General features: G+C 38.5%; 1 protein-coding gene across 1 annotated transcript; it reads right to left on the reverse strand.

Annotated features, from left to right (window-relative positions):
* Positions 1-721: 721 nt before the first annotated feature.
* LOC136216598 (uncharacterized) lies at positions 722-9,191 on the reverse strand. Its single transcript, XM_066003154.1, has 8 exons — positions 8,856-9,191; positions 8,504-8,636; positions 7,434-7,707; positions 5,817-5,945; positions 5,690-5,739; positions 2,555-2,652; positions 2,188-2,475; positions 722-1,328 (listed from the first exon to the last, which is right to left on the reverse strand). The coding sequence occupies exons 1-8, from the start codon at positions 8,997-8,999 to the stop codon at positions 855-857; spliced, it is 1,590 nt and encodes a 529-aa protein (XP_065859226.1). The 5' UTR covers positions 9,000-9,191; the 3' UTR covers positions 722-854.
* Between the last annotated feature and the right edge of the window lie 5,367 nt (positions 9,192-14,558).

A 14,558-nucleotide genomic window follows, 5' to 3' on the forward strand; every position in this document is an offset into this window, starting at 1 on the left:
AAATTAGTAAAACCACATGGGTTTTATTTGAACTTTACCCTAATTAAAACATTCACATCCTTGTTAGAGGTGGCGCATTTTATGTACTACCACATTGACATTCTGGAGAGTCTTTATACATAAATTCAAAAAAATGACTTTATTCAAATCAAATGTGAAGTTCAGTAATTTTATTTTAAAAAAATATTAAGTTTGTGACCTATATAAAATGGACTTGAGACTTCATCGACCTATTGGTTCAATTGATATTGGTTTGAATGGTTTAAAGTCTCAAGTTGCTTAAACTAGAGATATCAAGTTTGAGTCTTAAATACACATTAAATTTTAATTAAAAGAAGATCCAGCTAATTAATGCCAAATGATACTAAATGCCGGTTTAGTTCTCCTTTTTGTACTCGTTGTTTTACTCCAAACAATAGATATAAAAACATTACGAATGAAAAGCTATTGATAGCTAAAGAGGCTAAAACGTACCCCATAAAACGCTATCATACTAATAAGGGCGGCCCGGTACATTACGCGTCCCCGCTAAGCGAGGGTCCGGGGAGGGGTCCCACCACAAGGGTGTACTGTCCCTTGCCAAATTTTTTGGCAAGAGGCCGCTCCTAAGACTCGAACCCGTGACCTTCGGTCACACGACAAAAACGTTTTACCGTTGCGCCAAGGCTATCATACTAATATAGTCAAATAATAGAATAGGTAAATGACTACCACTAGAAACTAGATCACAAAGGTGAACATGAAAACTTAGAATTTGTTATATATTTACAATTTATCATGCCATCAAATCATCATCTAATAATGCAAGCACAAGAAGAAACAAATGAATGGGTCAAAATCATAAGAGGTATATTTTACTCATTCTTCATTGAAAATTGATATCTTTTTCTTTGGCCTTCTTCTAAAACCAAGGTCAATAGAGCTTCACATACCTGAGAAGCATCAGCTTCAGAAGGGTCATCGTTCAATGATGAGTACACCATCCAAGCATGGTCTAATTTGCGGGTAGGTCGCACCACAATGGATCCAGGGACTTCAGCATCACGACACGTGACTAGTCCATCACTCTTCTCGCCGTATCTTACTTGCAGCAGCTGGGCACATGCTGCCATTGCAGCGCCGAGTGGCATTACCACTGGCAGTTTTGCTGGCTCACCCACCATCGGTACTTCTGCATGAGCTACACGAGATAGCGTGGCTAAAACTGCAGCGCTAGTCGCAGTTTCTGTGCGGAGTGATACAACAGGAAGCTCTCTTGGCAAATGGTGTTTCATCAAGAATTCCTTCCTTTTCTCGTAAGTCAGGTCTTCTAAAGCTTGCAAGTCTCCCTGTAGTGTTGCAGATAAAAAGATGTGGCGAAGTTTATATCTATAACATTTTCATGGCAATAAAAGCAAGTCATGTTAGAAGATATTCATGAAAACGGGTATTTTAAACACCAAGATCCCTTAACAAGTTGACCAAAGCCAATTTCCATCCAAGTTTATTGACTTGTCCATATCATATCTACAAGCTCTACAAGCCGTTAATTGTCGTAAAATAATAACTGTGGGATAAATCACACCGACGGCCACTTAAGTTTGGATGATGTCCCAATGAAGCCAAAAAAGTTCATTTTGTCAACAAAATAAGTCATTTTTGCATTTTGTACCAATAAAGTCACTTTGAACATTTTCAGACCAAATTCTCCCCCGTAATGCTGACTAGGATGCACAATCAATTCAACCAGGCAATGTAAACACACATGCATTAATTTACTGCCACATGGTACCCATTTTCTCTTACACCTTCATTTAACCTCAATTAACTTAACTAACCTAGTAAATAAACTAACCCACGCCAAACCCATTGACAAAATCGATCTTTCTTGGCTTGAAAAAAAACTAACATAATAAATACAGTTCCTTTTATTATTTTTTCCATGATATTCTTTTTTAGTTTCCACATGTCGAGATTCTGATGAACTGTCATCCACGTGGCATCTCTGGTAAATGTGTGTGCTGGTTTTCGGACAAAAGAACCATAGGTGAAAGAAAATTTCAACTATGATCACTTTCTAGTTAAGAATTTAAGATTTATGTCATTTATGCTCTAATTCTTATAGTTGGAGAATCATGAGTGTACTTAACCTCACAAATCCAAGGTAAAGTTCAAAATGTTAAGAAGAAATATAAAGCTCTGACATACCTTGAGCACTTTACAGATTATAATCTCCATAAGTTTCCGCACATTAACATAATCACCAAGCTGTCCTTCACGTAAAATATCTGAAGCGATAGGACTACCTCCATATGGGCTTTGTGCCAAGGCTAACCCAGCTACCTTATCTTTCAACTCAGGCCAATAAAGTGATAAAGCAGCAGCTGCATCTATTCCACCTTTGCTATGTCCAAGAAGCATGACACGTTTCTGCGTACCCCAGCAGATTTCTTCAATGTACTCTTTGATCTCTCTTGCATTTTTCTCAACTGAAGCCTAAGAGTTGATCACACAAGCTTAGAAAAGGATTTGAACATGACAGTATATGGATAAAATATGCCAAAAAAGGACGCACCTCACTGTGAATCTTGGCAATGTGACAGGCAAGACCCAACTTAGAGAAATACGCTTTAGCAGTGACAAAATAAAGTGGTCCATGATTACTGAAAAGACCTGCCAAGATAAATAGATATTGCATTAGCAACTCGATTCCAGGATAAGAAATATTTGCTGAAATAAATTATCTGTGAATGCAACATTTAAATTATATAGTTTGTTCGTTCTTGTCAAGGAACCATACCATTTGACCCAAAAGCTTAAACTAATAGGTACTGCCCAAAATAACTTTTTTTTATAGGACCTGATGGCATCCCTATTGAGATTTGGAGATGTTTGGGAGAAAGAGGAATCGAATGGTTGACGACGTTCTTCAACAAAATTTGGAGAAACAATAAGATGCCATCAGAATGGAGGAAAAGTATCTTAATCCCTTTGTATAAGAACAAAGGCGATGTCCAAGATTGTGCCAACTATCGGGGAATCAAATTAATGAGTCACACTATGAAACTTTGGGAGCGAGTGATCGAACAAAGGCTAAGGAGGACGGTGAAGATCTCGGAAAACCAGTTTGGCTTTATGCCGGGAAGATCAACTATGGAAGCCATCCATCTAATGAGACAATTAATGGAGCACTATCGAAATAAGAAGAAAGACTTGCATATGGTTTTCATTGACTTGGAGAAAGCATATGATAAGGTACCAAGGGAAGTGCTTTGGTGGGCCTTGATAAGGAAAGGCATTTCGCGGAAATATATTGACATCATAAAGGACATGTATGAGGGAGCATGCACGAGTGTACGTACTAGTGTTGGGAAGACTGAAGAGTTTCCTATTACGATTGGAGTGCATCAAGGTTCCGCACTAAGCCCATTTCTTTTTGCCATCGTTATGGATGAACTAACAAGTTCACTTCAAGATGGTATACCATGGTGCATGTTGTTTGCAGATGATATTGTGTTGGTTGATGAGACGAAAGAAGGAGTGGAGAGGAAGTTGGAACTATGGAGACAAACTCTAGAATCTAGAGGCTTTAAGTTGAGCCGAAGTAAAACGGAATATTTGGAGTGTAAGTTTAGCGGCCATAGGAGTAGGGCGGCAGGGACAATCACCCTAGATGGGAGAGTTGTTCATGCCTCGGATTGCTTCCGGTATTTAGGATCTATTATCCAAACGGATGGAGAAGTAGATGGAGATGTTGCTCATAGGATTAAAGCTGGTTGGTCGAAGTGGAAGAGTGCTACGGGTTTCCTTTGTGACCCCGGCATGCCTAATAGATTGAAGGGGAAATTCTACCGGACGGCAATTAGACCAGCATTGTTATATGGTACGGAGTGTTGGGCAGTGAAACACTGCCACATCCATAAGATGTCGGTGGCGGAGATGCGTATGTTGAGATGGATGTGTGGTCATACGAAAAAGGATCGGGTGAGTAATGAAATAATTAGGACAAAAGTAGGGGTCACATCTATTGAGAATAAAATGAGAGAAAACCGACTAAGGTGGTTTGGCCATGTGAGACGTAGAGCGCTTGATGCGCCGGTTAGGAGAACTGAAGAGTGGCAAAGGGATGTAGTGGTGAGGGGTAGGGGAAGACCTAAGCAAACTTGGAGGAGGGTGATCGAGAGTGATATGAGTTTACTGGGAATTGAGGAAAATATGGTAGTGGATAGGACGGAGTGGAGGGAGCGAATTTGTGTTGCTGACACGACTTGATTTCACGGTTTTATATGATGGTTCATGTTAGCCGACCCCGAATCATTTCGGGACTAAGGCTTTGTTGTTGTTGTTGTATTATCTATACAGAAGCCCAAGGGTGTATAACACATACTCATCTTACTATGTGATGAAATTTCATTAACAAATGGAGTTTCCAGGATTTGAACCCTCGACTAGAGGTGGCAACAGTACACACGACACGATTACACGACACAAAATCGACACACAATTTTAGTGTTTGGGTTTAGCTTAGTAGGTAATGTGTCATTTTTGGGTTGACACGAAACTGACACGCAAAGTTTTGGGTTGGGTTAGGGTTGATATGCTAACCCGAAAATGACACAAAATGACATGAATATTTAAAATCATTGTTATATTCTTTCGTGTTTTTATATGTCAATTTTTTTAATAAAGATAATAAAATTATAATTATTACTTGCAAATATGATTCGAACCTCCTAAATTGTTATAAACACATTACATGACCCTCTAACATGATATTAACAGACTTTTCAATGGTTAATGTTAAAATATTAATCTTAAAATGATATAAAGTATTTAAAAATAGTGTTATATCCTCTTATATTTTTAAAATTTATTGTTAATATATATAAAGAACAAAATTACATGTAACCCGAAACACGACACGAAATCGACACTAACCCAAACAGGTTAACACGATTGTGACACGAAAGTTTTTGGGTTGGGTTTGAGTTTACTCTTTTTAACACGAACACGAAATGACACGACTCAAACACGATAATTGTCAAGTCTACCCTCGACCACTTGGTCTAAGAGGCTCTAATACCATATCAAGGAGCAATTTGACTCAAAAGCTTAAGTTAAAACCTGATAGGTAAGTCCCAAGAATAGATTTTATTATCATCTATGACAGTCCTACAATATAAGCTTAACCATAAAAGCCGAAAAGCTCAGTCTTAGCAATGAAATGTCCGTACGGAAGAAAGCAGTCTGAGTAATTGTATAATTTCCCACACTGTAAACCTAACATTTCTCTAACAATTGAGTTGAGGAACTCTCCTTGCCTTTTGTCACAACAAAACCTACTGTTCAGGATCCACAACAATGCAGGAAAAATTCTAGAAGTCCCAAACCAAATTGGTCTGGGACCGTTCATATCATGCATAAGAACCACAGCTGACGTGGCATGATCTCAATGGTCCCGGACCAGTTTCGTCCGGGACCAATGTAGTAAGTCTCCAAATGCAGATGGTTTATATCGACTATTATTCTATATAATTCAAGAATTTCCTTTTTTGTGGAAAAGAAAAGGTTGAGTTAATAAAAAGAACACAGGCTCAATAATGCATGAGAATCAAGTAAGGCTCCACATACGCCGCATGCAACAGCTATGATCATTACTGGCAGAAAATGTACAAAGACTTCCCCAATCATAACATATTAGAAGAACTACCTGGAACCAACAAGTACACTATTGAATTTGGCAACTTGTGCAAACCATGCCTGACAAAAGATGAAACAGCTAAATCATTAACTACAATAATCATGATATCATATGAGATGTGCAAAGATGCTCATACCTAATGTTATCAAGAATCCCCATAAATCTTTCAGTTCCATCTTCTACTGGAGGCATTCCTGGATCCCGTTGCATCCATCCTATATCATCAGCTGATCCGCGTACAGTCCTTCGTGCTCGGTCAATAAGCCTGATAGCAAACATCACATTATTCAAAAATACAGAATGGAACTACTAAAAGAAGCCAGCATTAGCAAGCCACGAGAAGGGTGCAGATGTCGCGAGATATCCATGTGTTCCTTTACCTTTGACAAGCCATCAGTAAAAAATGAAAAACCATTGAATTGCATTTTTTTTAGTTCAACTTCGGTTTCTATATCTCACAATATATTAATAGATAGAAATATACTTAGTTTCAATATTTTATATCAACTAATGAATTCTCTAACAGAGGAATAACTATTGAAACAACTACAAGGTCAAATTCTAAATTTAATGAATAGATGTGCGTTTGATTGCCATGAAGTTTCTGGTATCAAACTATACTGTCTGATGGATTAATTCTACAATAAGCATATTAATGGAATAATGAATTTAACAAATCTTTAAGTAAATGAGGAACATGTCACGACTATTAGTGGTTTGAAAGGGAATTAGTTAATCAGGTTCTAAGTATTAGTTTTTATAATTCTATTTGCTTCCTTCTAGTTATTTCGGTTATTTCCTTAAAGGGTTCTATGAGCTAAAGTAGCTAGTTGTTATGAGTTTGTCAGGATTTTAGATTGTAGTGCCAGCTGTCTTATATCACAGCTGTACCAACTGTTTTGGCCTTCTCTTCTATAAGAGGTCACACATTGTACTAACACTTTACCCAAGAATTAATGAAGTCACTTTTATCTTTTCTCTCCTAAATTCTTCTCTTCTCTATTCTTTCTAATCTCCGTTCCTTCCTTCTTCCTCTAATTCTCTACTTCTTTCCTTCTTTCTATTCTGAAATTCTCTCATCAGAACTCAGGTTCTGACAGAACATCAATGTTCTCAGGGCCAAATTGACTATTTACTGAGAAGAAATTATAGGTATCTAAATAATGACATAATACACATGCACATGCACCTTTTTTTTCTGATAGTAGGTACACAAGATAATAATTTGCAGAGTGGTGAACTGTATAGAAATTTGAAACCCAATCCAGTAGAGACTAAGACGTCAAATAAGGAAAATGAATTAGATTCTATGATCAGAAAAAAAGAAAGTCAAACAGAGCTTGTCAGCCCTAGCATAGCTCCATATATAGTTAATCCTCTCTCTCTCTCTCTTTTCTATATTTTTCCAAAATTTGAATTATGTATCACTTATATCGACTGGTAGCCTGAAAAAAATGCATCATCCTGACCGCTGAGTCCCTCTTCAGTATGCTAAAACTCCAACACATACTGACCAAAAGACCTCACAGATCTAAAACAAAAAATTTCAAGTTTCCCTTTCAGTTTCTTAGGTTTGAATTTAGTATTTACAGCCACTACCACAATTCGGAACATTCCAATTTAATGCAACTTTTTCAGACAGATGAGTTAACCAATACCAAAATCGTGATGGTAGGCAATCAACATCCCTTTTTTTAATAAAAAATGTTTATCATGCTATAGATCCGTTAGTAGCAATAAATTGAACCAATACCCCTGAAAAAGAGAAATTCCATTTAGGCCAGTACGAGTTGATGGTACAATTGCACTACTATTTTGCGACGGCCCTTTCGAGGATTTTCTTATCATTTCATCATGGACAGGGGGAGAATCAGCAGCAGATGTAGATGGATCAGAAAATGTTAAATGATTTCTACTAGAAGTGCGGTGATCATTATCTCGAGGTTGCAGTAGTCCTCCAGAAGAAAATGTAGCCAGTTCTTGTTCATGCGTGACTGGATTTTCAGTATCTCTAGAAGCATGTTCCACTGCAACAGTTTCAACATAATTCTAATCAAATAAAGCAAATTATAAAGAAAAGAACTACAAAAACTGATTGCAACAGAACAAATAGTTTCTGTAAAGAAAGGACACGATTTATGAATCTAGTACACCTCAAAGAAGGTTTTTTACTAAAGAGATCGTTTCCTAGAAGTAATTAACATTATGTAATGTGATGGTACCCGATTTCACTACTTTAACCAAGCCCACAATTAAAAAAAAGGAACAGATATAAATTGAATTAGCCTTAGAGAATCTATATAGTGAGAAGCTTGAAAAATAATAGCAGAAAAGAAAAGGCTAGTAGTCATGCTTATGCTTCTTCACAATGATTTATGAGTACAACAAGGAACATGTGAATTCCTTTTCATCATCTCTAGTTCTGCTTCAATACAATAATGTTCAAGGCAGATCTCATTTTATATGACTGAAAAGAAAAGTTGAAAGCCATTTGACCTATAAACTCAAGACAAATGATTTTTTTTTTTTTGTAAGAACTTAAAGTTGAATATAAATGCTATGAAAGCAATCACTAGAAAGTGTGGGTTTGAAAATGGACCAAACTAGGGATGACAGTTTGGGTTATCCGTGTCAAAATCGTGTTATGTTATCTATAAGATCCATATGATTGATTATATATGATATATATGCAATAAAAATGATAATTGTGTCAAACATGTTATTTTTGTAAATAGGTTTGTTGTATCAGAAATTGACACCTCTAAACTAAACCAGGCTAACAAGTAAGAACAGACTAATGCAATCAAGTGCTAACAATCTTACCAGAAAAGTCAGTGAAACATTGGGTTAGTAACGAAGTTGTTTGAGCAAAGTAAGCTGTAGCGTCATTGAGCGCAGGTATAGAGGTCAAAATTTGAGGAATGATGCTATCATTCCTAAGATCTTCATCATGTGCCTGAAAAAGCGCAGAGCTGATATAGAAAATATGATACAAATTCAATTAAACAAAACCATCGCTAATTACACTCAAAGCATCTACCACTGCAATTGAAGAAGAGAGAATTTCCTGCTTTCATTTCAAATCCATTCCTCTTTACCAAATGAAAAACCATTACAACAAAAAACAAGAACAAACATCCAACCAGAATAAATGAAAAAAGTTACGTATACTCACAATCAAAGGGGTGTTTTCAGTAACAGTCTTATTAGGGCTTCCAATTTCTTCCATCGAAATCCTTTTCTCAAATAAAGAAGCAAAAATTAGCTGTTTCAAATAGACGATATACAAACGCAATTCCAGATGCGAGGAATTTAGCATAGCCAAATTAATGAATTATATGCTTAGATTTTGAAATAAAATGAATGAATCGCAGTTGAATTGAAGCTCTCATTGGGTTTGGGGATATGAAAGAATTTCATCTCTTTCAGAAATTGAAGAAGAAAAGAATCAGAGAAGAGAAACCATGAATGAGCGGTGGAATTCAATTCTGTACTACGTCGTTTTCGTGACAAAAAGAAAATAAGACTGGGTCACCGCGGATTAATAACTTGTAATATTACTTCTTTAAAAAAAATAAAAAAACAAAAAAAAACTTGTAGTTTTTTTTTTTTTTAATAAAAATTGGGACGAGGCAGAACTAGGGCGGGGTGAGCACTCTTGACCAAAAACAGTCAAACCCGAAAATATATTATATTAATTACTAAACTAGTTGTTAATATTTTTATATTAATTATTTTTAACATACTTTTTAGTGATAATAGTTATTATATATTTTTAATATTTGATCATGATTCTTTTTTTTTTGGTAGGGAAAGGAAAGGAAAACAAAAAAACCAAAAAGAGGCTTAACCCGGAATTAGCCTAGGGAAGCTAACCCCCACCATATCCTCCAAAAGGAGAGAAGAAAGGAAGGTAGGAGGAGAAGAGAAAGTAGAGACCCCCAACATCTTCTCATGACCCTTGACTGCTAACCGATCCGCCACACGGTTCTGTTCTCTAAAAATATGGCTGAAGTTGATGGATTCAAAGGAAGAGCACATCCTTTTGATACCTTTGATCAAATTCAGGCTATTCAAACAAATAGCATTATTATCTGATATCATTTTGATAGCTTCGAGGTTATCAGATTCAACGAGCAACTTCTTCAAGCTCATACTCTTAGCAAGTCTAAGGCCAGATAAGATCCCCCAAAGCTCAGCAGAAAAGGAAGAACCCATCCCAAGATTCTGAGCGAACCCGAAAACCCAAACACCACCATCATCTCTCAGGACTCCTCCAGCAGCGATCTTCCCGTCCTTTAGACAAGAGCCATCAGTGTTTAACTTCACCATTCCTCTGCTAGGCCTACCCCAGCCCAAAAGATGAATCACCTTCTTCTGGATAGAACTGGCAAGAGGATCTTCCTTGAAGCTATCAATAATGGAGCCGAACTTTTTAGAGAAGAAGTCAACCATATTAGGAATAATAACCGTTTCTCCTTCAAAAATGTCCAAATTCCTCAATTTCCAAATCTGGTGACAAACAATTGCAAAGATAATATCACCATACTCCAGATTGGCTAACAGTCTTCCATTAACACCATCCATAAACCAGTCAGTTTCAGAATGGGACAAGAAAGCAGACAACAACTGGTTAGGAAGAACTTTCCTCCACACCTCTCTACTCTTAGGGCAGTCTCTAAGAGCATGGCAAATTGACTCCTCATGTCCTCTACATCTACTACACGCCCCAGAATCAACCAAATGCTGCCTATACCTATCAGCATTAGTAAGCAACCTATTCTTGACCCCGAGCCACAAGAAACTCCTAATACGGTATGAGACTTTCAAAGTCCAAATCTTCTTCCAAACATCCGGGCGAGGAAACTCCAAATTATGATTGAAGGCCTCAAAAGCATACTTGTAAGAATAAGCCCCATTTTTAGTCAAAGCCCAACAGTGACTATCCCTATCTTCCTCCTTATTACTAATCTTAACTCCTCTAATCCTCAAGAGAGTTTCAATATTAAGGAAAGAGTCAAACCTTGACCAAATCCAATCACCCTCAGAATCAACCACATCAGCAATCCTCCAATCCCGGATCTCCACAGGTGGCGGGGAAGTACAAACTTCTAATAAAGACTTATTACCAATCTAGATGTCGTTCCAGAAACTGATAGACTTCCCATTGCCCACAGCCCAACCTATCCCAGAGCAAAACTCTGAGCACACATTACTTAGGCCTTTCCAGAGAAAAGAACAATTAATAACTCTCTCCTTAGGTCCACCAAAAATCTTATCTTTTCTGTATTTCCCGCATAAAAGGCGAACCCAAAGAGAAGAAGGGAGCTGCCACATACTCCACAGAAGCTTCATAAGAAGAACTTTATTATTGTCTCTGGCTTGTCTAACCCCCAGACCCCCCATATCTTTAGGTTGGCAAACCTCTTTCCAGGGAACGAGGTGAATTTTTTTTCCCTCCGCCGAATCCCCCCACAGGAAGCGGCGATTAATCTTATCAAGATCCTTAAGAACAGGCTCAGGCAGCTTGCAAGCTTGCATAATATGATTAGGAACCGCACAATTGATAGACTGAATCAGAGTAAAACGGCCAGCCATAGACAGGGTTTTAGCTTTCCAACTGGCACATTTACTATTAGTTCTATCGAAAGTCTCTTTAAAGGAAGCTTTAGAGACTCTATCACTATGGAGGGGAACCCCCAGATATTTACCTAAAGAATTGGTCAGAGGAATACCAGATACATCACTAAGCCTTTTACAAGTACTTTGTTTCATGTTTTTAGAACACAACATCCGAGATTTTTGGATATTGATCTTTTGGCCAGAAGCAGCTAAGGATGTCCATGATACCACAAATTTGTTCCTCATTTCCTTCCACGAATAACATAACGTCATCAGCGAAGAACAAATGGGTAACCGGGGGATAAAATTTGTTGATGGAGATCGGATGAAGACTCCCATTATCAACCGCTTCTTGGATGAGGTGAGATAACCTTTCCATAGCGATAATAAATAAGAAGGGGCTCATAGGATCCCCTTGACGAATACCCCGAGAAGGAGTAAACTCCTCCGACATATCTCCATTAATCATAACCTGAAACACATGAGAAGAAATGAAGACCTCGATTAATCTCTTCCAATTATCAGGAATACCCGCTTTATCCAGACTATCAAGAAGAAAACTCCAGTTAAGACGGTCATAAGCTTTTTCCAGGTCCAATTTAAGAGCCACAATACCCCTCTTACCCTTTTTAATTTTCATAGAATGGACCATCTCCTGGGCAATAACAACATTATCCATTAACTGTCTCCCAGGAACAAAACTGCCTTGATTCTGACTAATAATATCCGGAAGAATACACCGGAGTCTATTAGCCACAATTTTGGTAATAGTTTTGTAAATAACATTACAAAGACTAATGGGTCTCATTTGAAAGAACGAGGTAGGCTTCTCCACTTTCGGAATCAAGACCAGAAGAGTTTTATTCACAAGCTTGATATCCTCAGAGCCACTGAACACTCCTTTAATAAAACTATACATACCTTCCTTAACCGTCTCCCAATGCTTATGATAGAAACCGGCAGGAATCCCATCAATCCCAGGGGCTTTGGTAGCCCCAATACTAAGGATCGCCTGATTAATCTCCTTCTGGTGAATAGGGTGGAAAGCTCTCAGAATCAAATCATCACTAAGTCTGGGAAAAGTAATCCTGGAAGTAGCTTTATCCAACTCCACTTTTTCCTCTCTAAATAAATCTTTATAGAAAATAAGGGCCAAATGACGAATGTCCTAATCCTCATAAGCCCAATTCCCATTCAGATCTTTGATAACATCTGTGGCTGGGGATTTTAATGATATTGCTCTTATGGTACAAAATCTCCCACAGCCTTCTACGATTGACCAAAACAGGGTCGGCATAAACAAAAGTGATAAAGAAAGGTTTATTTCCAAGATAGCTAACCTTACTGTGAATAAATTGCTTATCCATACTAACAATATCAATATGAACACGACCTAGCTTCCAGAAGAGCCAAATCCCACCAGCCCGGCCAGTAGCCTCCGATCTAACACACTTCCAATTTCTAAACTTTCTAACCACCTCATCAGCTTTACGTCCACTAATCTTTGTTTCCATCAAAGAAAAGCAAGAAGGGTTAAACTGTTTAATTAAATCTTTAACATGGATACGGGTAGCCTTGCTAGCCGCTCCTCTAACATTCCACACAAACAAATCCATCAAACGGAAGACTACTGACCACAGGCCCAAACCCTAAACCAGGCACTTATTATGGGCTCCTAAGAGCCTAGAAGTGGTACCCACAGGCCCCCTTTTATCCAACAGTTCCAAGGAACTTTGGTTACTTTTCTGGTTACCCTTAGGTTTCTTTAAATTCATTTTATTGACACACATAGCTTTACTATTTCTAGGCTCAGCACAGTTTTTCAGGATACTAACCTCTTTATCTTTTTGTTTTACTGTTGGGGCCATTGCCTGGGATCCACCCGGAGCCTCAACTTTGGATTCAAAGAGAGGATTGATAGTCTCCACATTAATAGCTGCCGACTCAGCAGATTCTAACCCAGGCATGCTGAGATCCATTTGCTCAATTGCCGGATCAGAGTCAAGGACCTCCTCAATATAGAGAGCCCCAAATCTAGACCCTGCAACAACAACTGATGCATCACCTGAACCTTCTTTCTCCTTTGGGCTAGATCTCTCCTTAATTCCAGGAATGTTCTGGAGAGGACCCGAATCCTTGCCAATGTTAGGGGGGCGATTCTGAGCAATAGTCGCACGAGTCCTACGCCTTCCCAACCTCTTAGCAACCATCAAGGGGCCAAAGTTCCTTCCATCCTCTTGAATCCCCTCTTCTCTTACCATAACTGCTTCAACAACCTGCTCTACCACTTTTACTCTCTTAGGGCAACCTTCAAAGGTATGACCAAACATACCACATTCATAGCATATATTATGAATACCTTCATACTCAATAAAGTAGACAGTATTCTGAACACATAATTTTGATAAAAGGGGCTTAGCAAGATCAATATCAATGCATACTCTTGCAAACCTACCTCTAACTGCCCCAATGGTAGTCTTATCCACATGGTGCACTTTCCCAATGAGTCCACCAATCTTATTAAGAAAGCTTTCATTATAATATTCAATTGGTAGGCCCGGGAATCTCACCCAAGTAAGAATCCTATTCACAGAGCAATCATGTGGGTTAAAGTTAGGAACCCATGGCCTTAAGGCTAGAATATGGTTAGAGATAATATAAGGACCTCCATTGATCACAACATTAAAGTCCTCAGCTCGAGTAAATTTTATAACGTAATAGTCGTTCTCTAAGTCAGTAATACTGACTTTCCTTTTTTTTGCCCACTGCGCCTGGATTCTCTGAGCGAAGTAATTGAAACCGATTCTTTTCCCTAGAATCGTTACTATTAAGGATAACTTCTAATTAGCTCTGAGGGCCCACTTCTCTGCGGACGAAAGCTGAATCACAGGACATAAAGGATCATCCTGACCTCCATCCTCTTCATCTGAGTCTGAGAAATCCTCATCAGAAACATCCTCAATAAAACAGTCGTTTGACAAAGACTCCTCCTCGGTCACTCCCATGACCGTATCCCTCCATGAACTCTTCCCCAAACCTTTATTATTATTAGTTTTATTCTCAGCCTCACCACCAGGCCTAGCCACCATTTTTTCCATCAATATGCCCTCAACGGCCGCCACGTCAACCCCAACTTTCTCACCCCTTGCGGCCAAGGACGGGCCCGACACCATGGGCACTTCGCCCGCAGCCGCAGGGGCACCATCGCCCAAAGACAAGGCGCCGCATGCCCCCTGGCCCGCCGTAAACCCCTCTT

The sequence above is a fragment of the Euphorbia lathyris genome, chromosome 2, assembly GCF_963576675.1.
Source record: "Euphorbia lathyris chromosome 2, ddEupLath1.1, whole genome shotgun sequence".
Lineage (NCBI taxonomy): Eukaryota > Viridiplantae > Streptophyta > Magnoliopsida > Malpighiales > Euphorbiaceae > Euphorbia > Euphorbia lathyris.

Coding starts and splice junctions, on each gene's coding strand:
- LOC136216598 (XM_066003154.1), bottom strand. CDS start 8,999: ATGCTAAATTCCTCGCATCTGGAATTGCGTTTGTATATCGTCTATTTG. Junction 2,653..5,689: donor AGTGTACTTGTTGGTTCCAG/GTAGTTCTTCTA, acceptor TTATCTTGGCAG/GTCTTTTCAGTAATCATGGA. Junction 2,476..2,554: donor TTGCCAAGATTCACAGTGAG/GTGCGTCCTTTT, acceptor ATCAACTCTTAG/GCTTCAGTTGAGAAAAATGC.